The sequence below is a fragment of the Selaginella moellendorffii genome, unplaced genomic scaffold (genome assembly GCF_000143415.4).
Source record: "Selaginella moellendorffii unplaced genomic scaffold, v1.0 SELMOscaffold_61, whole genome shotgun sequence".
NCBI classification, from domain to species: Eukaryota; Viridiplantae; Streptophyta; class Lycopodiopsida; order Selaginellales; family Selaginellaceae; genus Selaginella; species Selaginella moellendorffii.
Window position 1 is genome coordinate 810,765 of NW_003314322.1, and position 22,114 is coordinate 832,878.

The 22,114-nt window shown below is 44.5% G+C and overlaps 7 protein-coding genes across 7 annotated transcripts; 3 read left to right on the forward strand and 4 right to left on the reverse strand.

Annotated features, from left to right (window-relative positions):
* Window positions 1–2,636: 2,636 nt before the first annotated feature.
* LOC9643925 (tryptophan synthase alpha chain) lies at window positions 2,637–4,256 on the reverse strand. The gene is made up of 9 exons (XM_002984240.2): window positions 4,049–4,256; window positions 3,850–3,996; window positions 3,689–3,754; window positions 3,507–3,615; window positions 3,379–3,455; window positions 3,198–3,275; window positions 3,070–3,147; window positions 2,958–3,017; window positions 2,637–2,907 (listed from the first exon to the last, which is right to left on the reverse strand). Exons 1-9 carry the CDS (start codon window positions 4,202–4,204, stop codon window positions 2,776–2,778), a joined length of 903 nt encoding a protein of 300 aa, XP_002984286.1. The 5' UTR covers window positions 4,205–4,256; the 3' UTR covers window positions 2,637–2,775.
* A 33-nt stretch (window positions 4,257–4,289) lies between these two features.
* LOC9643926 (pentatricopeptide repeat-containing protein At4g02750) lies at window positions 4,290–6,473 on the reverse strand. The gene has a single exon (XM_024689306.1). The coding sequence runs from the start codon at window positions 6,471–6,473 to the stop codon at window positions 4,290–4,292; it is 2,184 nt and encodes a 727-aa protein (XP_024545074.1).
* A 45-nt stretch (window positions 6,474–6,518) lies between these two features.
* On the forward strand, window positions 6,519–9,941 carry LOC9643927 (serine/threonine-protein kinase 4). Its single transcript, XM_024689279.1, has 18 exons — window positions 6,519–7,142; window positions 7,208–7,296; window positions 7,353–7,460; window positions 7,512–7,619; window positions 7,673–7,763; window positions 7,832–7,884; window positions 7,935–7,997; window positions 8,049–8,093; window positions 8,148–8,183; window positions 8,237–8,292; window positions 8,342–8,423; window positions 8,485–8,616; window positions 8,672–8,783; window positions 8,849–9,011; window positions 9,071–9,266; window positions 9,324–9,539; window positions 9,604–9,689; window positions 9,755–9,941. The coding sequence occupies exons 1-18, from the start codon at window positions 6,563–6,565 to the stop codon at window positions 9,852–9,854; spliced, it is 2,316 nt and encodes a 771-aa protein (XP_024545047.1). The 5' UTR covers window positions 6,519–6,562; the 3' UTR covers window positions 9,855–9,941.
* A 70-nt stretch (window positions 9,942–10,011) lies between these two features.
* On the forward strand, window positions 10,012–10,861 carry LOC9645035 (photosystem II 10 kDa polypeptide, chloroplastic). The gene is made up of 5 exons (XM_002984128.2): window positions 10,012–10,209; window positions 10,285–10,343; window positions 10,407–10,462; window positions 10,523–10,575; window positions 10,639–10,861. Exons 1-5 carry the CDS (start codon window positions 10,065–10,067, stop codon window positions 10,731–10,733), a joined length of 408 nt encoding a protein of 135 aa, XP_002984174.1. The 5' UTR covers window positions 10,012–10,064; the 3' UTR covers window positions 10,734–10,861.
* Window positions 10,862–11,041: 180 nt separating this feature from the next.
* LOC9645036 (phosphoglycerate mutase-like protein) lies at window positions 11,042–12,108 on the reverse strand. The gene is made up of 5 exons (XM_024689307.1): window positions 12,079–12,108; window positions 11,833–12,033; window positions 11,675–11,754; window positions 11,224–11,619; window positions 11,042–11,150 (listed from the first exon to the last, which is right to left on the reverse strand). The coding sequence occupies exons 1-5, from the start codon at window positions 12,106–12,108 to the stop codon at window positions 11,042–11,044; spliced, it is 816 nt and encodes a 271-aa protein (XP_024545075.1).
* Window positions 12,109–12,600: 492 nt separating this feature from the next.
* On the forward strand, window positions 12,601–14,515 carry LOC9643928 (purple acid phosphatase 2). Its single transcript, XM_002984129.2, has 8 exons — window positions 12,601–12,792; window positions 12,859–13,059; window positions 13,127–13,238; window positions 13,299–13,522; window positions 13,590–13,728; window positions 13,800–14,020; window positions 14,082–14,185; window positions 14,248–14,515. The coding sequence occupies exons 1-8, from the start codon at window positions 12,601–12,603 to the stop codon at window positions 14,414–14,416; spliced, it is 1,362 nt and encodes a 453-aa protein (XP_002984175.1). The 3' UTR covers window positions 14,417–14,515.
* On the reverse strand, window positions 14,390–15,189 carry LOC9645037 (probable pterin-4-alpha-carbinolamine dehydratase, chloroplastic). Its single transcript, XM_024689388.1, has 3 exons — window positions 14,869–15,189; window positions 14,628–14,820; window positions 14,390–14,556 (listed from the first exon to the last, which is right to left on the reverse strand). The coding sequence occupies exons 1-3, from the start codon at window positions 15,178–15,180 to the stop codon at window positions 14,465–14,467; spliced, it is 597 nt and encodes a 198-aa protein (XP_024545156.1). The 5' UTR covers window positions 15,181–15,189; the 3' UTR covers window positions 14,390–14,464.
* Window positions 15,190–22,114: the final 6,925 nt, after the last annotated feature.

Genomic DNA, 22,114 nt, shown 5'->3' on the forward strand with positions numbered 1-22,114 from the left:
ACTTTATAAATATAAATATAAATAAATAAATATATTTATATTCATCACTTTAATATTCCTTTTTGCTCAAACATTATAATAGTTTAGACACTCAGAAAGCTTTAAAGTCTCATTTTGATCTTCATCCATCATAAACACTTAATGCTCCCTCTCAAGGTGATCTACCTCATACTAAACCTTGGATTATTTTGCTGTATGTCTAGTCCCAAAATCTAACTTCCTCTTCTACCTCTGAAACTGTCCCTCCAATCTCTCCAAGAATTTTTATATCCCTTTCAAGATATCTATAATTATGCTTTACCTCTCTAGAACTATCATGGCTTGTTGCCTCTTAATCTATCCTATACTTTACCTCTCTAGAACTATCACGGCTTGTTGCCTCTTGATCGATCCTATAGATGCCTCTCTCTCAATAACACTTCCCAAAGAATCTTCTCACTGTTCTCCTTTAACCCAATCCAGAGCCATAATAGCTCTCTAAACCAGCCACCTGATGCTAACGCCTCTAGCTAGTGCCTCGCCTCTGAGCTGTGAATAACCAATCCATACCTCTGGACCACACTCACACCTGCCTATGCCTCTGCTCCACAACAAGATCATAAACATTTCCTTTTTTGGAAGTCTCATCCTCTAATTGTTACATTGCTCCCTCTCAAGGTGCTCTACCTCAAACTGAGGCCTTGGATAATCTAAACCACTTGAAGCAAGAGCAAGGATCTCTGGAAGGTAATGCTCTTGTGTGGAGTTATAAGCCACTCTCTAAACTAGCCGTCCACAGGTTCTCTCTTCTAGCCAGCACCTTTAGACCCTACCTAAGAATCACAATGCCTCTAGCTAGTGCTTATCATCACCTTAATCCAGCACACCTAGAGCTAGTGCCCTCTAGGTGCCTCTCCTAGCACTCAGCACCTCCACCCAACACCCAGCTTTGGTGCCATGCTGCCTCATCTCGCCCTGAGCAACTCACCAGCCGCACTCCAATAGTGTCTAGTGCTCGGCCTGGCTTGTTGCATTGATTGATGGATCAATCACGATGCATAGAGGGAGAATGGAAAGATGGGGCCCCAGGCTCTGAGTAGCCAACCCGAAATTCCAATGCACCGCAAAGGGATAGAGGAGCGATTAGAAAATCGCAGGGCTACAACGCCCATGCATCGCCTCAGCTTGCCAACAGCGTCTACAGCCTCTAGTGCCTTTGCCAGTGTCTAGTGCTCTACCTAGTGCCTCAGGACACTGTCTAGCACCTCTACTAACACAAGCCTCTACCCTTGAGCTCCACACCACACATAGCACATAACACCACCTATCTCAACATTTACCACCTTTGCCCTGACCTGGGCCTTAATGTAGCCATAGCCAAGAACTTCCTTTGCAGCCACAATTCTGTGACTCGCTCTCTTTGCCAACTTCCTTGCTAATCCACCTTTGACTAGCCACTTTGCTAGTGAGAGCCATCATCCCAGGATCTAAAGTCTGAATAGTGACAATAGATGAGCAAAGGATATTTCTCTGATATATCAAACAACAAAAAAAACAAGAAGAATAGTTGAGCTCCAACTCTTCCTGGGCAGCAGGTTGCAAACGGCCAGCTCCCTCCTCAGGATAAGCCCTAAACCCTAGCCCTAGAACGTAAAGATTTTCTTGACTGTGATGTACTGTGATGAAACACAGCCTTTTGGGATCACATAGCCTGGAAGAGAGAGAACACCATGATGTAATCTCAAAAAGTAGGAAGATTACATTCTACGTCCTTGAGTGCCTTTGGCATCACTCCTTGAGCCAAGCCGGACGAAAACCTGCGGTCAAACAATGCGTAGAAACAAAGTTTATCTGTCTAAAGTCTTGGCATACACTGCCGGAGAAGGACTGTGTAAGCTCTCCTTCCTAGCTGGAGTATATAGCGTGAATGGATAGATACCATCTGTGTGGTTGGCCACAACGCAGCTGCCGCAGATGAGCTCAACATGCGAAACTTTCTTGTGGAAACCGATCTCAGAAGTGTAATGCTTGTTTTCTCCCTTCATTTTTGAAACGAACAGGGAGCGAGTCGAACAGGGAGGATGTCGGGACGTGATCCTCCTAGCCAGCCTAAATCCCTAGGCCATGAAAGGGAATATTTCTGTTTTTTGCTACACAGGCCGAAATTACCAAGGCTGATCAAGGTTGGCATGCGGGAAGCTCCAGACTAGGGAAGTTAACGTATGGAAAGGTTTGCTTTTATGACTGCCGAAGCTTGTTTCTATCTCGCGACTCGTCCATGGCGATGCATGCCGACACGCCCTGGAAGTCGACCCGGGGGTGGTGGTCTCTCTCGTCGGCTTCTACGGAAAGTGTGGTAGCATGGCCTCTGACGCGAGCTCGCTGCTCGAGTGGTGGCCTGGAGCGTGCTCTTGATGGGCAGGTGATAGCAAACTGGTGCTCAAATGTTCACGGACTGGTTCTTGCAGCTCTCAGCAGTGGTGCTCGTCGATCAAGGCCGGGGGATCTTCCAGGCGATGGAGCGCCGCCTGGGGATGGACCATACCTTGAGCCAGGTGGAGGGGGTGGAGGTCACTAGGAGGATGTCGGGACGTGATCCCAAAATGGAGAGAGCAACCAGAAGATCCAAACCTGTTTGATCACACCATGCGAATTACTTCACCTCTCATTCGGGGCTTTATACTTTTCTCAGATAAGCGCGGCATCGCAATACCAGTAGAGACTGGAACAAAGTCATGCTGTTTTCCAACGCTCAACAATTCCCTTGGCGATAAGATTGATCCACTGGGAGCAGTTTCACAACACACTCCGCATCTCAGATATGAACGCACCCAGTTTTGCAAGCCCTTCCTTCGGGGAGCTACTTTCACCCAAGAGCTTCACAGCTGCGCTACCAACAATTACACCGTCCGCTCCCCACTTAGCAATCTGTTCCAAAAGAGCACGCTATAACAAAGTATGCGGTATGGTTTGCTTACTTGAGCTGCTTGTTCGGGCGTCGAAACACCAAATCCAACAGCTATCGGCTTCGTCGTCACCTGAAAAGTTGAAAGTTTATTATGACTGGAGAAAACCAAATCAGCAATATACCTGCTTGAGGTCTTTAAGAAGCTCCTCGACTCGGATACTGAGAGAAGCCCTTGCCCCTGTCACACCGGTCAAGCTCACCTACGGAAAGATATCAGATCTACTGCGATAGTTAAAGACCAAGAACTCACAAGATACACAAAACCCTGTGATGATTTGGCTATTTCTTCCATTCTTTCCCTCGGTGTGGTCGGCGTGGTTAGCAGCACCTAGAAAGATCAACCGAGAGTTAAAGTCAAGAACAAAAACTATCCAAAAGAGGTGGGCTCTTCAATGACACTTCAACTGAGAGCACTGGTACCTGATGCTTACAAGCTCAATATCTTGTGCCGCTGTCTTCTCTCTCAGAGCTTGAGTTTCTTCCAAAGGTACATCGGGGACAACCAAGCCTAAATTCCAGATTTCGTAAGCTTTGGCAAGAGAAAAAAAGCATCACTCACCAGAAACACCAGCCTCTTTGATTGAGGCCACAAAGTTGTCAATCCCGCGCTTGAGGATTGGATTGAAATAAGTGAAGAGCACCAGCGGCGCAGACAAAGTTGGTGCTACCTGTTATTAAAAAAAACTCGTTGTAAAAGAAAACCTGTTATATAAGAAAAATAGAAACTTTGGAGACATTTACCTCATGAACCATACTAAGAACGTTTTCCAGCGTCGTACCATTCCTGAGAGCCTTTGTGGCAGCAGCCTGAAAGATTGAAAACAAACAAACAAAAAATATCCAAAGAAAGTTGGATCAGGAAGAATAAAACAACGATGCAAAAAAAAAAAAAAAAAACTTACTTGAATCACTGGTCCATCGGCTAAAGGATCCGAGTAAGGAACGCCCAGCTCAATAATATCCGCGCCTCGAGCATCCAGAAGCTTCAAAGCATCAGCCGTGGTCTCCAAGTTGGGATCGCCAGCAGTGATATACGGGATCAAAGCAATCTACAGCTTCACATTTTGTATCAATCACAAAAAGGAGAGGATGGATCCTCACCTTCTTCAATTCGCGAAGCTGGGCAAACTTGGCGCTGACTCCCTTTCCAGTCACCACTGGAGTGCCGACGGCCGCCACGGCGAAAACCTGAGCACGTCCACTGCTAGATCTGATGAAGGGCGCACTGTTCATCCCCACGGGCTGGAGAGCCGCCATGGAAGAAAACCCCTCAAGAACCCTAAATGACTGTGGGCATTTTCCCGCCCAAACGTTTAAAATGCAACGGAGAGCTAGGGTTCCATCAATCGATGGTGAGCTCGTTGATATTGGCCAGGGTCACATAGGGCGCGGATTTCTCCGGCTCCAGGGCATAGATGTGCTCCGCCGCGCGGCTGCCCAGCCCGGCATCCACATGAATCCACGATGCCGTCAGCAAATTCCCCCAGCTGATCCTCCCCGGCGCCACCGGCATCGAATCCACCAGGCCCTCGGCGTCCCCGAGCTCCCCAGCCCGGCCCAGCGCATCGATCATCGCCGTGTAGTGCCCTAGCGACGGATGATCCAGCCCAAAGTCGCGGGAGATCGCGGCGAAACATTCGTGCGCCTGCGCGATGGATCCAACCGCGCCGTGCGCCAGCAGCATCGTCGTCAGCGCGCTCTCGTCCGCCCGGATCCCGTGGAGCAGCATCTCGCGGAAGAGATCGATGGCGTCGCGGTGGTGGCCGTGATGGGCGAAGCCCGCGAGCATCACGCTCCAGAGGATTGGGTCGGGGATCCAGCGCGCCTGGCGGAACATCGTCGCGGCCTCGCGGATCTTGCCATTGCGCGTGTACGCCGCCATCAAGCTGGTCCACAGCACAAGATCCGGCTCGTGGATTCGATCAAACAGGCGCTGGGCCTCCTGGAGCTCGCCATTGTCGGCGAATCCACACACCACGATCGTCCACACTGTCACGTCCCACTCGGGCATTCGATCCAGCACAGCTTTCGCCGCGGCGGCCTCTCCCCAGCGCGCGTAGGCGGCAACCATCGCGGTCCATGACACGATCGAGTGGAGCTCGCGCTTGGAATCGAAGAGGGCTTTTGCCGGATCGAGATGCCCACTTCGCGCATACGCCTGGAACATCGTGCTCCACGCGCCGGATCGAGACGAGACTGGGGTCTCATCGAAGACAAGCCGGGCTCCCGCAAGATCCCCATTGCGAGCAAATGCCGCGATCATCACGTTCCTCGAAGGGAGATCGCTGCTAGGCATGAAAGCAAAGATTCGAGACGATGAATCCAGATTTCCGCTCGTAGCGTAGCCCTGGCAGAGAACGCTCCACGCGATTGGATCGGTCTCGGGCATTCGATCGATCACCCGGTGCGCAAAATCGACTTGCCCAGAGAGAGCAAATGCGGTAGCGAGGGCAGTCCACGAGACATCGTTCTTCGCCGGCATGGATTGATCGAAGAACTCCTTGCAGGAATCTAGTCTTCCAGTTTGCGAGTACGCCGACAGCATCGCATTGCAAGCGACAGTGTCGATCTCCGGCATCGCATCAAACACGCTCTTCGATTCCTCCAGATGCCCTCTCTGGGCAAGGGCGTCGATCACTGCGGTTCCCGCGACGATCGAGTGGTGTGGCATCTTTTGGAATATTTCCCGCATCTCCGGAACATAGCCCGCCTTGGAGAAGGCGGCGACGATGAAGTTCCAGGTCACAGAGTTCTTCCCCGACGCAAGATCAAACAGACTCTTGGATTCCTGGAGTTGCCCGAGCTGCCCAGCTCCCGTGATCATCAGGTTCCATGAATTCAAGTCCCGGGTCGGCATGAGATCGAAGATCTTCCTCGCGGCGTCGAGGTCCCTGTGCTGGATGTGGATCTTGCAGGCGGCATTGCAAGCGATGGCGTCCCACTCTGGCATCCGGCGGAAGAATTCCAGCGCCAGCGACAGATCAAAGAGATGATCTTGTTGTTCTTCCCAGGAAATCTGTCCCAGGGCCGTGACCATAGTGATCCAAGACACAGCGCTCCTCTCCGGCATCGTTTCAAAGTAATGCTTCGCTCTATCAAGATGCCCAGTTTGGGCATTCACTGATATTACGGTGTTCCAGGAGATTGTGGCTCTCTGCGGCATTCGATCAAACAAGTCTCGCGCGTGATCGCAATCCAATGCTCTTGCGTAGGCACTGCAAAGAGAATTCCAGGTCACTACATTTCTCTGCGGCGCCCTATCGAAGAGTTCTTTGGCTTGCAGTGGATGCGCGGCTGTGGCATATGCCGCGATGATCGTGTTCCACGAGTAGATGTCCGGCAATTCGATCGCGTCGAAGGATCTCCGTGCCAGATCGAGGCTGCCGCATTTGCTGTACATGTTGAGCGCGAGATTGGCAAGATAGACGCTGCGCCGGTGCTTGCTCTCGAGGATCGCACTGTGGATCTGTGATCCCTGGGCTAGATCCCGGCAGTGCAGGAGCGCCCGGGCGAAATCCCCAAACATGGGAGGAGGATGGATCAATGCGGCTCCACATCGAGATTTGAGTGGGAGAATCACGAGCTAGGGATAGGGTTTTTGGGAGTGAGGGAGGTATGGCGTCGCCCATGGCGCCACCGGGCTCTCCAGATTCGCAGCACAATGTGGAGGAGGAGGAAGAGGAGGACGATCGCGACGATGCGGCAGCTGGAGGAGCTGGGGATCTCTACTCGACAGTGGTGTACAAGCCAGATCATCACTCCAGTGCCTACTCGGCCGCGCTCCACAAGAGTGCCAAGGATCTCTCGGCGCTACTCGACAAATCCGCGGCCGGGGGCGATCTCGATGGGGAGGATGATATTTACTCCACTGTTGTGTACAAGGGATCGGCCAGGGAAGACGAGGACGAGGAGAGTGCCGTGAAGAGGAGCGATCCTGTCTCTGGGGAATTCAAGGCTAGCAGGGAGGAATTCTCGACAGTGATCCTCAGGACTGGTGAGTCGTTCGTTCGCAAGACTCCGGAATCTAGCGCGTTTCTCCGGAAGAAACCGAGCCTTCCCAGGTCCAGGGACGAAGTTCTAGCTCCTCCCCAGAATGACGAGAGGTTTGCAAAGCGCAGAGGCAGCAGCAGTCCTGTGCATGAGAATGTGGCTCGTGAAGATCCTTCTTTGAAGTACGATCTTCTCAACCAGCTTGGTAAGGATTTGTGTTCTTCTTCTTCTTTTCTTTCCTTCTCTTGATGGAGAGTGGGATTTTCGCAGGAAAGGGATCATATGGAGCGGTGTATAAGGCTCGGGATCGTAGAACATCCGAGTTCGTCGCGATCAAAGTTATATCCTTGACGGAAGGGGTAAGAAAGTTTGTAGTACTCTTTCAAGTGGTTCTTATATTATTTCCGTAAGCTAGGAAGAAGGCTATGACGAGATACGAGGAGAGATTGAGATGCTGCAGCAGTGCAATCACCCCAACGTTGTGCGCTATCTGGGAAGCTATCAAGGAGAAGAATACTTGTGGGTAAGTTGTCGAGCAAGGAAAGAAACAGCAAGTGGTAATGGTTTTTTCCAGATTGTTATGGAATACTGTGGAGGAGGCAGCGTTGGGGATCTCATGAGCATTACTGATGAACCTCTGGAAGAAGTTCAAATCGCCTATATATGCAGAGAGGCTTTGAAGGTGCGTAAAGAAAGAATTGTTTTTGCACAAGATGCTTAGTGTTTGCCTCTTAGGGACTTGCTTACCTTCATGCAATCTTTAAAGTCCACCGTGATATCAAGGGGGGAAATATCTTACTTACGGAACAAGGAGAGGTGAAGCTGGGTAAGGATCTAGATTCTGGCGTACAAAAGAGATCAATCTTTTGCACTACTCAACTCACGTCTGTGCAGGTGATTTCGGTGTTGCGGCGCAGCTTACAAGAACGATGTCTAAGCGTAACACTGTAAGTATGGAAATGTTTCTTTTGCATTGCTATAAGCTATTGCTTTGCAGTTTATTGGTACTCCTCATTGGATGGCTCCCGAAGTCATACAAGAAAGTCGGTATGATGGCAAGGTAAGCGTGTCTTTGATATTTGTTTCCTGTGAGAACTAATCTCTCAGCTAGGTGGACGTATGGGCTTTAGGAGTTTCGGCAATTGAAATGGCAGAGGTAAGTAACTATAATAACAAAGCATGCAAGGACTGAAACTTATTATTGATGCAGGGGCTTCCTCCAAGATCGAATGTTCACCCTATGCGTGTAAGACGTTTGTTTAGTTTCGATGAAGCATAATTTGCTGCGTTTCGTTTCAGGTATTGTTCATGATTTCCAGAGAGCCTGCGCCAATGCTGGAGGATAAAGAGAAATGGTACGTCAATCGTCCTGGTTTATGTGTGCTAAATCTCGAGCGTATTCAGGTCGTTGGTTTTTCACGATTTTGTAGCCAAATGTTTGACAAAGGAGCCACGTCTCAGACCGACAGCAACCGCGTTACTTCAGGTGTGGTTCTTTTTGTAGAATCAGTTTAATCCATCACATTTCCGTGAATTTCCCTGTGCAGCACAAGTTTATTGAGAAATGCAAAGGTAGCGCTACATCTATGCTTCCAAGGATCGAAAGAGCTCGAGCGTTGAAGGAATTGTCTGCTCGAACGTTTGGTCCAGAACAAGCAACAGTTTCCTCGGGGAATGGGGTGAGCTTTGATAATTTTTGCTTCGTTGATTTGAAAGTCATTTTGTGTGCTTCAGCAATGGTCATGGGAGAGGGGTCAAACCGTAAAAATGCATGAAAGCGTGGCTGCGACTGTATTAGTTAGACCAGACAAGGAAAAGGCGGATATTGACAACGAGGATACTGATGGTTGACTATTCTTGGATTACAAAAACTTTGCGTTCTGATGCTTTTCTTTTGTGTGTGTGTGTTAGTTGGCGACTTTGGAACGATGGTCGTTCACAGAACTTCGTCGTTAACGGCACAATCTAGTGACTTGCTTCCGCTGAATCAATCAAGTACCGACCTGCAAGGGGATAATGCCACCGTTAAAAGCAATGCGAAGGTGGAAAGCGAAAATGTAGTTGGCGAAGAAAGGTACGCGTTCGTCGTTCATTGACGGCTTTCTGGACGTTCTAATCCCGTTAATTTTTCAGACATGACGAGCCTGTGATTGCAGCGCCAATCGATCTCCCTCCGTTCTCCCCGGCTACGCCACCTTCTTTATCACCAAATCAACAACTTTCTAACGAGAACCAAACCCTGAGAAGAAGAAAAAGTCCTGGAGATGGAGCTACTACTGTGGGTGGAACAACGCCCCGTAATCTAGGAGGGTTTGCTTTGCATGACAAGGTACACAATTCTCTTTCGTTTCCTGGAACTTTTGCTTGATCCAAATTTCCGTGGCAGCTAGTGTCCATCTACGCGGCTGGAAACACTGTCCCAATACCGTTTCTACGAGCGACTGACATCTCTGCAATAGCCTTGCTATCCGACGACGTCTTGGGGAACGGTTTTGCCGATCACAGCGGCGCTGTGGCGCTGCAAACCGTCGAAGAACTCTACAATGCGGCCGGGGTGGCGGATTCCACATTCAAAAAGGGGAAGAAGCCAGGAACTAGTGAGGTATTTAACACACAAGCTGCTCTCTTGATTGAACCGGTGAGTGACGAGCTCCTTTGCACAGCAGACGCCTCTGCCCGCAAGCGTCTATCAAAGCCTGGCGACAAGCAGCACGCTCCAAAATCTCGCGCGTGCTCTAGCTTATCACAAAAGGTACTACCACTATCCATCTCGACAGTGCTTCCAAGTTCTAAGCGTCTCTCTCGCTTCTCATACAGATGCTACGAAGAAATGCCGCTGCAAGGTTGGCAGGCTGCTCAAGAAGAGCGCGTCATTGGCAACTTATCTGACACCCTGCGAACAATCTTGCGCCTGTAGAAGAAGAATGGCAGCTTTGTGCAAAAATCCCAACTCCAGTGTAAGTAGCTAGTCAAATTAATCCAAGAGCTTGTTATTCTCTTACCATCTAAACCAGGATCTAGAGCAGCCAGTGGGAGCAGGCCACCTGGGCATCATCTTAGCCACTTAAAGACTTGTGGTGCTAGCGGTAGAGTGTCCGAGAGGAGTTTTTTTGGAGCGAGAGGAGCAATGGCGGCAGTGTTGGAGCGCTCGGCCTTCTGCGGCTCGTCCCTCGCGAGAGCACCAGTGGCAGCACGGGGCCTCCCGGCGTTGAGCATCCGCCTCACCGTCACAGCCAGTGGAGGCAAGAAGATCTCGACCAAAACACCTCTAGGTACGTGCAAACTTTAGCTCGTTTTTACATCCTCACTCTTCTTTCATTCCAACCTCACAATCTCGATCCAAACAGGCCCTTCTGGAGACCTCACTTTCAAGTCGGGAGTGGACGCATCTGGTCGCGGAGCCAAGGTATTTGATAGTTTTTCTGCGGTGCGCTGAACCATCTCGGTTCTTGTTTATGAATCACAACAGGGGAAGGGCGTGTACCAATTCACGAAGAAATACGGGGCCAATGTGGACGGATACAGGTGAGCAAGGAAACGAGAAAATAACGGAGAGAAGTCTAACGAAGCTGGAAATTCTTGCAGTCCCATCTACACTCCAGACGAATGGTCGCCTTCGGGAGATGTTTACTCGGGTGGTAAGTGGAAGTTTGCTTCGTTTTTTTCCTTCGAGTTGTAAGGTTTTCTTGTTGGATTTCCAGGCCAGACGGGGCTGTTGCTATGGGCAATAACGCTGGGAGGTGTGCTTCTGGCTGGAGTGTTCCTTGTCTACAGCACCAGCGCTCTCGCAAGCTAAAGTCTTGTAAACATTATCCTGTGGATAAAAAGATTTTACGTATTCGACGACAAGCAAATATCCCTAGGTAGCTAATCTGATCGCAAAACAAATATGACTCGAAATATGAAAAGAACAAAGTAAACATTTGTAAAGTCTGTTTTGTGTTCATCCAGAATTTGGTTTAATCACGCCATATGCTTAATAACTTATAAGCCTCCAAGTTTTCTCACCATCTTCGACACACGATTCAATTACGATCGTTTGAAGCTCGCAATTCTCAAGCCTGTAATGAAGGTTTTCATACAGAAAACTATAGAACGGAGGAATTACCACCCAAGATCAGATGTAGAGCTTCCACTGATAGCTCTAAGAAACTCGTGCAAGAAGTAGGAATGAGAAACCACCGCCATCTCCTTCTCCTCTCGACTCATCAACCTGGCACGAACCAAGCTCCAAGGATTCAACTCCAAAAGATCGAGCGGGCGAATCATCTAGACAAGCTTGTTACCATTGGAAGAAAGCTTTGGCTCGCTCTTGCATTTCTTGGAGAGACTCCTCCACCCCGGGCCGCCACAGCACATCCTGATCGTGTTGGACGAGCGAGAAATCAATCCCTGGGAACTCCGCGCTGTAGGAGCTGATATCACGCCTGCGATGCGCGGCCGAATGAGCCTGGCGCGCGCGAGAGGACATTAGTAAACTCTGGAACGAAAAAGACGAGAGAGAGGCCCTCACAATGTGCTCTCGACATAGCTCTTGCGCTACAAATGGTGGAGATTTTGTCGATGGCTTTGCTCTTGTGCAAGGATTCGTCTTCCCTTTCTTCATGAGGATCGGTTTTGCTTCACCATTGTCGTCGTAAATCTCTCGCTCGCCAAACACCCCAGCGGCTGTTTGCAGTGTCCTGTTTGTTTTGAAAGGAAAAAGAAGTAAGAAAACTTTGATCGAAGGGAGCTTACCTTGTCATTGGAGAGACTACAACTAATCCGATTTTGCTAGCCAGTCCGCTCGCTACAACCATTTGACGACACTTCTCGACCTGATTGATTTAGAACGATAGAAACTTAGAACGAAGGAAAAAGGACAGGGTTTTTTCTTTTTTTCTTGTTTCCTATACCTGTAGCCAGCCCGTAGGAGTGAGACTGGCATCAAACCTGTAGGATGGAACGATGCGGGACAAGATGGATAGCCAAATGGAGCTCAAGAGTTGCAAGAGACGCCCAAGTTTGATAGTTCGCCATCCTCCAAAAAGAATCAAGCGCCGGAGCTCCGTGAGAGTTGTTCTCGCGAGGTTGTGGTAGCCTTGAGCGTGACGAATCTATAACGAGGAATGGAAACACGCGCTAGCAAATTTTTCACAAACCAGGTGTATCGTTTTGTACTGAGTCGCCATCTCTGGAGCTATAGGGTTACCTCAGGGTTATTAAGTCCTTTTCAATATGATGTTGTGGCAACTATTTTACCAGTATTTTCAAACCTAAGACCAACATTGCACAAACATTGCACAGAATGGGCATTGCACAAAAACGATGGCGTTTCGGCACGCTACAAAGGTATGGAGCTCTAGGAACGTGGTCATCAAAACCGCTGGAGAATCCTCGGGATTGAGTGGTCGCGCCGTCGCTCTCCAAGTCGAGCGGCATAATTTAATCCCTCGTTTCGTTCTTCAACAGAACGAGCTCGGCGATGTCTATCTTACGTGCTGTTCGAGCGGTGAGTTGTGTCAGGGACAAACATCCGATCGACGAAATCTCGAGGTAAGATATGAAATGGACTGATACGCTGTGGTCTTAACGATCTCGAGGTTGATGGTGGTTGCAAGAGCTACTTCTTGGCTGCTATATAAACTCGCCCCTTTGGAACACATCCGAAAAAGCATAGAAAAATGCCTGCATTGAAGTTCTTCTTCGAGGCTCTCTTTCTGGCCGCGATTTTTATCCTCCAGGCTCTCTGCGAGCCTCAGGGTTCCAAGGGAGTCACCAGTCGATTCGTGAGAAAGCTCCAAGACTCTGGGGATTTGCCAGAGACGAGCGAATGGTTCATCACTTTCGACGCAACTTTGAACCTTCCCGAACAGGTAACTCCTCAAGCGAGCTTTTGTGTTAGTCTCGCGTTGATGATCTGATCATCTCTTCTTGGAAAGGTTCACTTGACGCAAGGAGATTACATTGGCCAAACAACGACGGTCTCGTGGGTAACTTGGGCCAGCTCCAGCGGCAACATCGTCCAGTATGGAAAGAGCAAAGACAGCTACACAAGCAGCATCCAAAGCGATGTCACAACGTACACATACGGCGACTACACATCTGGCTTTATCCACCATGCCAAATTGGAGGGACTCGATGTAAGCCTCGCAAAACTCCATCTTTGTTTGGTTGAATCTTGGAACGAACCTAAGCTTTTGTCTATAGTATGGGACCACCTATTTCTACAAGGTTGGAGATGGAAGCTCTTCTCGGGAATTCTCATTCACAACTCCTCCAGAAGTTGGTCCGGATGCTGCTCACGTTTTTGGGATCACAGGTAGCTTTAGTCGATTTCTAGAGCTCTAACCGAGATTTCTCCTCTTTTTCTTTCTTGAAGCTGATCTCGGACAGACTATAAACTCTGCTCAAACAGTCGCTCACTACACACGAAGTGGCGGCCAGACGATGCTCTTCGTAGGAGACATGTCTTACGCTGATAGATACAAGAGCAACAGCCAAGTGAGATGGGATACATGGCTTCGCCTCCTGGAGAACAGCACCGCATTCCAGTCGTGGATGTGGGTGGCGGGCGATCACGAGATCGAGGCCAAAAGCAACAGCGTAAGAACTTACGAGGCCAAACAATTTCCTCCATTTTCCTTCCATCTGAAAGTTTCGATCTTGCCAGGGAGAGACCGAGAAGTTCAAAGCTTTCAACAAAAGATTTCCAGTGCCTTACCAAGCATCCGGGAGCACGTCGAGCTTGTATTACGCGTTCAAGAGAGCCTCGGCTCACTTCATCGCAATCTCATACTACGATGACTATTGTAAGCATGCAATTCCAATTCTTTTCCCAGCACTTGAAAACTCTAAACATGTTTGCCTATTTCCTGGATAGCCGAAGGTAGCACTCAGTACCAGTGGCTACAAACCGAGCTCTCAAAGGTGGATAGAAGCACGACGCCATGGCTGATTATCTTGGAGCACGTCCCATGGTACAATAGCAACACACACCACTACCAGCAGGGAGATGGAATGCGCTCCGTGCTCGAGCCTCTCATTGTTAATGCCAAGGCCGACATATTCTTTGCTGGTCACGTCCATGCCTACGAGCGCACGGTAGAAAAATGTGAACTATTTTCCCCTGAAGAAACTGTCGACATTTTTTCGCTTTTTCCAGTTTCGTGCTTCATCGCTCAATTGCTCTGGCGGCTGTAGCGATGAAAACGCTCCCGTTTACATCAACATTGGAGATGGTGGAAACTCGGAAGGCCTGGTTGGAAGGTGAGTGATTGTTCTTTGGTTCTAAAGGTTTCTTTGTTTGCTCATCAAGATCATATATATAGTTTTGTGAGCCCCCAGCCGAGCTACTCTGCATTTCGGGAAGCAAGCTATGGATTTGCGACGCTGGACATCAGGAACAGGACCCATGCTTTGTACAATTGGCACCGAAACGACGATGGCGATGCCGTCGTAGCAGACTCTACATGGATTATCAATCGCGTCTCCTCGTAGTTTAAAATTCAAGCTGCTCAACCAGCAGACTAACTTACAGAATGTAAATCAGGCCCAAACCCTGTTTCGCTTTATCAAGTCGGAGGTTTTGAGTTTGTCTATCTTGGCTGCGAGGATGAAATCATTTTCTGTGAGGCCACCTGCGCAAAAATCACAGGTTTCTTAGCGATCGACAAAAAGCAAGAAAAGAAATCCTGAGAAGGGAGACTACCAAGTGACTCCGTCCATATGTCGACTTTTGCTCTGTTTTTCCGATCGAGCGAGAGGCTGGGGAAGTAATTCTCGGCCTTGGCTACAGCGGCAATCCTCTGGAAGAGCTCCACTCCAGCGCTAAAACTCGCCAAGTTCCATTCGCCCTGTAGCTTCAAGCAGCCATCCTCGTTTATGATCCTCCATCCCACCACCTATCCAATGGGAACCTTACAAAAGAGCAAAAAAAAGATTTGGCATGCCTTGCGAAGAAATTCCTTGGCCTCTTTCTCGGTCATGGCTGTTGCACCACGGGGAAGCTCAGCGCAAGATTTCTGGGCAATCTCCACCGGGCGGGAGGGAACAAGGATGATGTGCTCGGTGCTGGCATTCCCAAGAACCTTGTCCCCAAATTTGCTCTCCAGCTCCTCCGGGAATGGATCCCTGGCTCCAAGTTCGATGTCCTTCCCTGCTGCTGTGGCTCGGACGAGCATTACCTTGCGTGTACCACAGGCGGGAAGCTGGAATGAAGGCCAAGATGACGGCATTGCCACGCCAAGAAGAGCCATCGCCATGGCCTTCAATTTTCAACAAACACATTCTTAAATAGGATTTCATAATTATTTATTATTTCATATCCTGTTTATTCAGGTATAAACTTCTTTTTGTTATAATAGAAAACAATTAGCATGCATCTAAATATTATTTTGTTGTGCAGCATGGTTTTCTTTTTTATTTTAAATGCTAATCTTTTTTAGTTTTTAAAGCCATGAATTATTTATGAATATTTATTTTATTGCAAAAAATAATATTATAGTTGTTCACAGTTTATAATGACAAGATAATCTATATACTAGTCACTTAGTGAGGGGTGAACACTTTGGTGGTACTTCTTCATTTGCCTCACTACCCAATAAGATGACAGAATGAGTGTTGTGATTTGGCCATGTCTATATTAACTTCTATCATCGTTTAGTAATCTAGCTTAAGATATATGTCAAGTAGAAGCTGTCTTAATCTTTTTGTGCACTCCAATTGATACAAAATCTACAACCACATTTAAATAACTTCAACACCTTTTCACACTGGCATTGTACACAAACCAATTGGATTTACAGTGTAGTGAACCTCAAATTTGGAGTGGAGGTGATCATTTATATACCAAGAAACCAATTGCCAAAAGATCATTAAACAATTCTGTCGTCTGAAGATTATCTTAACAATAATTTCTTGTCCTTCCTATCAAGAGTTTTGAAGTAAAGTTTGCTACTGTTGTTGCTGAAGCAATATTAGAATATTGACGCAGGAAAAATAACAAGAGAAAGAAGCATGAAAGCATGAGTGCCTCATGGCTGCTCAGACACTTGGTGTTTAAGAATGTTAATAAATTATAAACATATTTATAATTTATAAACACCATAAACACCATAAAGTTCATGATCACTTTCAGCTATAAATTAAGATGAAATGCTATTGAGAAGTTATTATTAGCCTAACTAAAAGAGAAGGTTCTATCTTATTTCTAAAAGACATTCTCAACTGTTATAATTCTAAGTAAAAATAATTGTTAAATCTAAATAATTCCTGAAGTTACTAGACAAAAGAAATTGTCAATAACAAAGGAATTTAAGAATATCAGTAACAAACATCTTTTGAATAAAGAATTTAAAAAAAGTGTATTGTGATTTGCTCATTTTGCTATAATATAGACCCTACCCCTTGTAGTATGTTTTAAGAAAATTACTAGGGCATTAAACATTTTTCTAGTTTATTTATTTATATTAATTTATGCAGCTGAAATCCAGAAGATACAAATTTTATAAATTCAAACGCTACAAATAGGATTTGTAGCATTTATCATTTTTTCTTTTGATGATAAAGCTAAGCTTCTTCCTATTGTAGAAATACCATCTGGTCAAGGTATTAAATCTGAAATAACTTTACCAGATGAAATATATGGTAAAATATATATGAATATACAACTATGGCTTTATAGTCATGAAAGAGGTAACAGTTCTTAGCATTGTTTTTCTTATCCTACTGGAGATAATGGTAACACTACTATAGCCATATTTGACTTACTTAGTTCTACTATAATATTAGGAATTTATAGTATTTATTATTGGGATAGAAACATACCTCCTATGATCATTTCAATAATTAGCTCTATAATTTATAATACTTTATTAGAATTTCTGTTTAGAACACCTCCAAATAAAGCAGATTTACAACTTAATTGAGTTATATAGAGTTATATATTAAAAATTAATCAAAGTGGATTATATTAGGAAATTATATTAAATATTAGCTTGTATTAATGGTGATAGAAATTTAATTTATATATTATAAACAGTTAAGTTGTGTGGTGACCAAATTTATTAACCTTAGTTGACTTAATTATGAATTATCGTTTTATTCATATATGTTAAGGTTCTAGGTTAGTTGCTCTAACATCAGATATTTATGTATTTATTGGTGGGAGAGATATACCCCCTTCCATAAGCTCTAGCTTTAGACCATCAAATAAGCTTAAATTTTTTAATGATTGTTATATTTAATTGAGTACATTCATTAACTCTACACTTTATTTAGTATTTTAGGTTATATACAAAAGCACAAATTTATCTATATTCTAATTGTAAATTAGAATTATATACTGAAAATGTGTTTTTTTATGAGACAAAGGTGCATTTTTCATTTATAGTATTTTCTAATTCAGGTAAAAAAAATTTGGGACATTAAAAAGTTATTAGTTGTTAAGTGTGGAGACATGTGGCCAAATATCAAATAAAACAAAAAGGTAAAAAAACCCTTCAAAAGAAAAAAAAAGGTCATTCTTCAAAGTTAAGGAGGAGAGGATGGAGGTTCTTTAGTTATGTTTCCAGCGTCAACATGTAGATCACAACAGCATGATCCAAGGCTCAATAAGAGGCAAATCACCTTAAGAGAGAGCAAAGAGAATAATGAAGGAGCAATTTTCTTAATGAGGATCAAAGGGAAACCTCCATTCCAGTGTTTAAGCTTTTATGATGTTCAAGCAAGAGAGAATGTTGAGATAATACATTGTTCTCCTTATGAAATCCAAATGGCACATGCCTTGCCACCTCCCTAATTCCTTAGGCTAGGTGGTCACTAGAGGGTTATTAGTCACAATCCTTGGTTTCTCCTCTTGTTATATATATTCAAAGTGATATATTTTTGTATGTAGGGATGGCATTGGTTCATGGACGATGCACATGCTGTTATGACCAACCTTGACACTAGAGGCATGGCATACGTAAGAACAACCTAAAACATCCACACTCACATCTTAGATCACACCTCTCTCAATGATCTCAGCCTTATCCTTCACAAGTCCTTCATGGACATGGATTGGGAGTTCCAGGCCACTACAAAGGACTCATTGGATCCAGACTCAGTGCTTTATGAAGGAGAGCACATCAAGGCTGTGGGTGGTAGTGTTACTTTTGGGTGGCTCAAGGATCTCAATGTGAGCAGGAGAGGACTACTGCCTCAAGATCCCAGCCAAGCTTTTGTTTGAGAAGCAACAATTAAGCACAACACCAGAGACCAGGAAGACATTTCCAGGGATTGAGTTTGTGGCAGTTATACAATATAACTATAGTCATAATTTACTTTTAATTAATTATAAAATTTTAAATTTGAGTGCATTTTACTGTTCATAAAAGGGTAATTTCTTATTAATCTTTTAAAGGAAAGGCCAGAATGAAAATAAACTTTCATAATGAAATGTATTATTCTTAGAAAACATTAAGTTTCTTATGTATGACCCATAGATAAACAGTGTTAATAAAGGGTTAAATATAAAGTAGTAAAATTTGGTGGATAATAAAATATATAAAACACATTCATTAGAATATACTATATCTATGGCATATCTGTCTCCAAAAATAACTAATCATTAATGCCAAAACCTAACTCCCTTTGTAAAATTCTATAGCTGGCTCTTTACTTAGTCAAAAGGCTAAAGATCTCCTTCTTAGGATAACCTACCAAAATCTCTTTATCAAACCTTGATTGATGAATATATATAATTGCTTTTGCTCTAGTATGTCTAGCTAATGCCTCCAGCTTGTTCCCAACCATCAATGACCCAAACTCCCACACAAGTAGCCTTTGATCTATGCATAACCTTTAATGCATAAAGGTTGTTAGCTTGGATCATACTCACACCCAATGCAACAATGCTCTTTACATACTTTTACTCCACCATTGTAGCATATTTGATCATGGGATGAAATTTAATTATATTATCATTGTGAATCTTTAGAATCTTAGGGATAAATAGGGATAAAATAGCCACAAAGGGTTTTATTTTATCAAGTACTTACCCATTTTCTAGTTGGCTAAGAGAAGAGAGATATAGTGTGTATTAGAGTAAATAGTTTTATTTTCATTAATTAATAGCTAAATAATACAATAATTATACAAAATATAATAAAATATTAACTTTAGCTATGATTAAAATCTAGTCTCTCATTTCACTATCTCAGCCACACCAGTGACTCACTCACAGCTGTGAGATGTATATGCCAAGCTGGATGGCACCATGGCTGCAGTAAGAACTCTCACTTGTCCACGAAGGCCAACTAGCACACATCATAGTTGTTGCTCTCGACACAGCCAGGTGCAAGCTTGTGACTTACAAGCAGTAACAACATAGCCTTGTCCAGCCTGAATATATGTTTAATATTTGAATTTATTTGGAATATACGATAATAAATATAATGCATATTTTAGAATTTAGTAACATTAAAAGTGTAAATATGAAATTAATTCAAACTTTGACCATCTTGTGCGTTGTTGATAGTTAGCACTTTTGATGTTAAATGTATAGGTTTAGGCTATGAATGCCTTCACTTGGGTTTTCTAAATATGACCAAATCCCCATTGGCACATTTGATTTTGTTTTCTAATGTTATAGTAATTTCTTTACTATTTAAGGATGACTCACAGCTTTACAGAACACATTTATGGTGTTCAGGGTTTTTTTTTCTAGTTATAGCTTCTGCCTAGGTCTTCTTCTTCATTGGCACACATTTCGAATTGGCCAGCCCCACCACCTGCCACCCCCCAACCTTCTCTACATGGATTGGATTTTGGATTTGCTGCCCCTGAGTTCTTCAGTTTCAAAAGGTAAGCGGCTGGATCACATGACTGGAAATCTCTTGTGGATGTCATAAGACCTAGAATTGGCACCACACTCATGATCACAATAGCGTCCAATGGGTACATATGTAGAGCTACTCACCTTTTCAAGCATTTCTGAGTGGTAAGAGAGTCTTTGATGCCTGCTTCATGCAACAGTATACGAAATCATGTTGCACCCTTCAAGCCTTTGTCCACAAATTGGAGCTCCAAACTAGTGTCAATAGTTCCTTAGGACAGCCAATATAGGCAGTTGGACAACCTTCAAAGGTCTCGTCTATATTGCTACCAGCAGCATGTTCTTTGTCCCTCCAAAAGTCTGTAGTGCTAGGTATCCATCGAGAACTCAAGCAGCTACATCGTGTCTAACATCTACTACAACTTTGTTAACACAAGTGACATCTAGCTTTCTCCACAATCAGCATCTTTGGCTTGGCTTTGTCACAACTGAGAAATTGGAGAGCACCTTTTGGTGGACACTCTTCCTAAGCATTATAAAATATAGAAGCCAATTACTAATGGCAGTTGAACAAAAAAAAAATCTTGGGGACAGATGAAACCTCACACACCTCAAATGATATGCTCAGACCAGCAAAGCCACATGTATATTATGGACTGCCTAAAAAAATGAAAGATCTTACCTCACTTGAAAAAGAGTAGACATCTTTAGTAGTAGGCCTTGCATATGGATCACGAGATAAGAGTTGACACATGTATGCCCCCACCTTGCCTAGTGGTCCATCTTTAGTAGGGAGCTAGCCATTGTGCAACTTCTCTATAATGGTGTGGCATTTCAATACATTATACTCTCTTAGTGTAGTGCATGTGATCATGGGATAAGATTTGGATATACTATCACCATGGATCCTTGGAACCTTAGGGGATAAATGGGGATAAAATAACCACTAAGGGCTCTCTCATTAAGTAATTGCCATTTTTCTGGGAGAGAAATAAAGTGTATGGTATTAGAGTAAATGGCATGGGTTCAATTCCTATTGATTAATGGCTACTTAAAATATAATATACCCTTAAACAAGGTATATTCCTGCCTCTAAAATTTAAAATCATATGTATTAGGCATCCATGCGTACGTCCTTCCTCTTGTGGAGCATCCCAGACGAAGGTAAGAGAAATAAAGTGTGCTACACCCAACCAAAGCTTGAAGATGATGACTTTGCGTGTGTAGAGATTGACTTTACTTGTGCCTGCTGCTCGAAGCTCCACTTCTTAAATAATGGTAAGAGAAATAAAGTGTGCTACACCCAACCAAAGCTTGAAGATGATGACTTTGAGTGTGTAGAGATTGACAACTAAAGCTTGAAGATGATGACTTTGAGTGTGTAGAGATTGATTTTACTTGTGTTTGCTGTTCCAAGCTCCACTTCTTAAATAATGTAGATCCACATCCTACTATGTCAGAACTCACTTGTCCATTGGTGTTCGTGGCAAGGCAAAAGTTAGCCACCTTGATGATCAAATCCTCATTTAGCATGATATTTTTGGGAGCCAAGTCACGATGGATAATTTTATGCTCATGGAGATGACACAACATTCTTACAATCTCCAACACTCACCATGACCTATGTGAAGAGAGAGTATGTTATTTCTTCTTGTTGCAAAAGTAGTCCATTAGCTTTTTTGGATAGTACTCCATCTGTATATAAAGCATGTGTTTTACACTTGTAGTGCCAAAAGAACCTATGATGTTAAAATTAGTGTTGCCATTGTTGCTAGAGCTATTTTTTCTTGTAGAAAGGGTGGAAGTGCAAGAGTCATAAACATGTTGCAGTAGCAAGCTTTTAAAGGCTATATCATCATTATTTTAGACTCCACCAAGCTGTTGGATTTGTCCTCCTCAAGTAACACCAAGTTCTCGATGGTTGTATTGTCAATAAAAAGCTTCTTGAGAACCTTGTTCAGACCTTCTTTAGTTGACACCATTAGCAAACTACTATTGTTGGCATCACCACCATTTTCCTCCATGCTCACACTCTGTGCTTTATCAGGGTTGTTATGTGGAGTCATAAATTCTTCCACCACCTTCTCAACCTGGGTAGTATGGTAGTAGATAACATTAATGTAGCAAGTTTGTGCCATGTAAATAATTTCTTTGCAACTCAAACACACATATAACATGTTAAAATAAGGTATTAACCCACAATATTACCTCAAAACATGGTCAATTTAAGAACAAGTCTTGTTATTGTTCATAAAGATTTTTTTATCTATCCAAGAAACTTGTCTATTCAATAACTTATCCAATAAACTTGTCTATCCACTTTAGGTAGAAACTTCTAGATGCTACAGAATACGCCTGAGTCTAGGAAAAAAGAAAAAAGG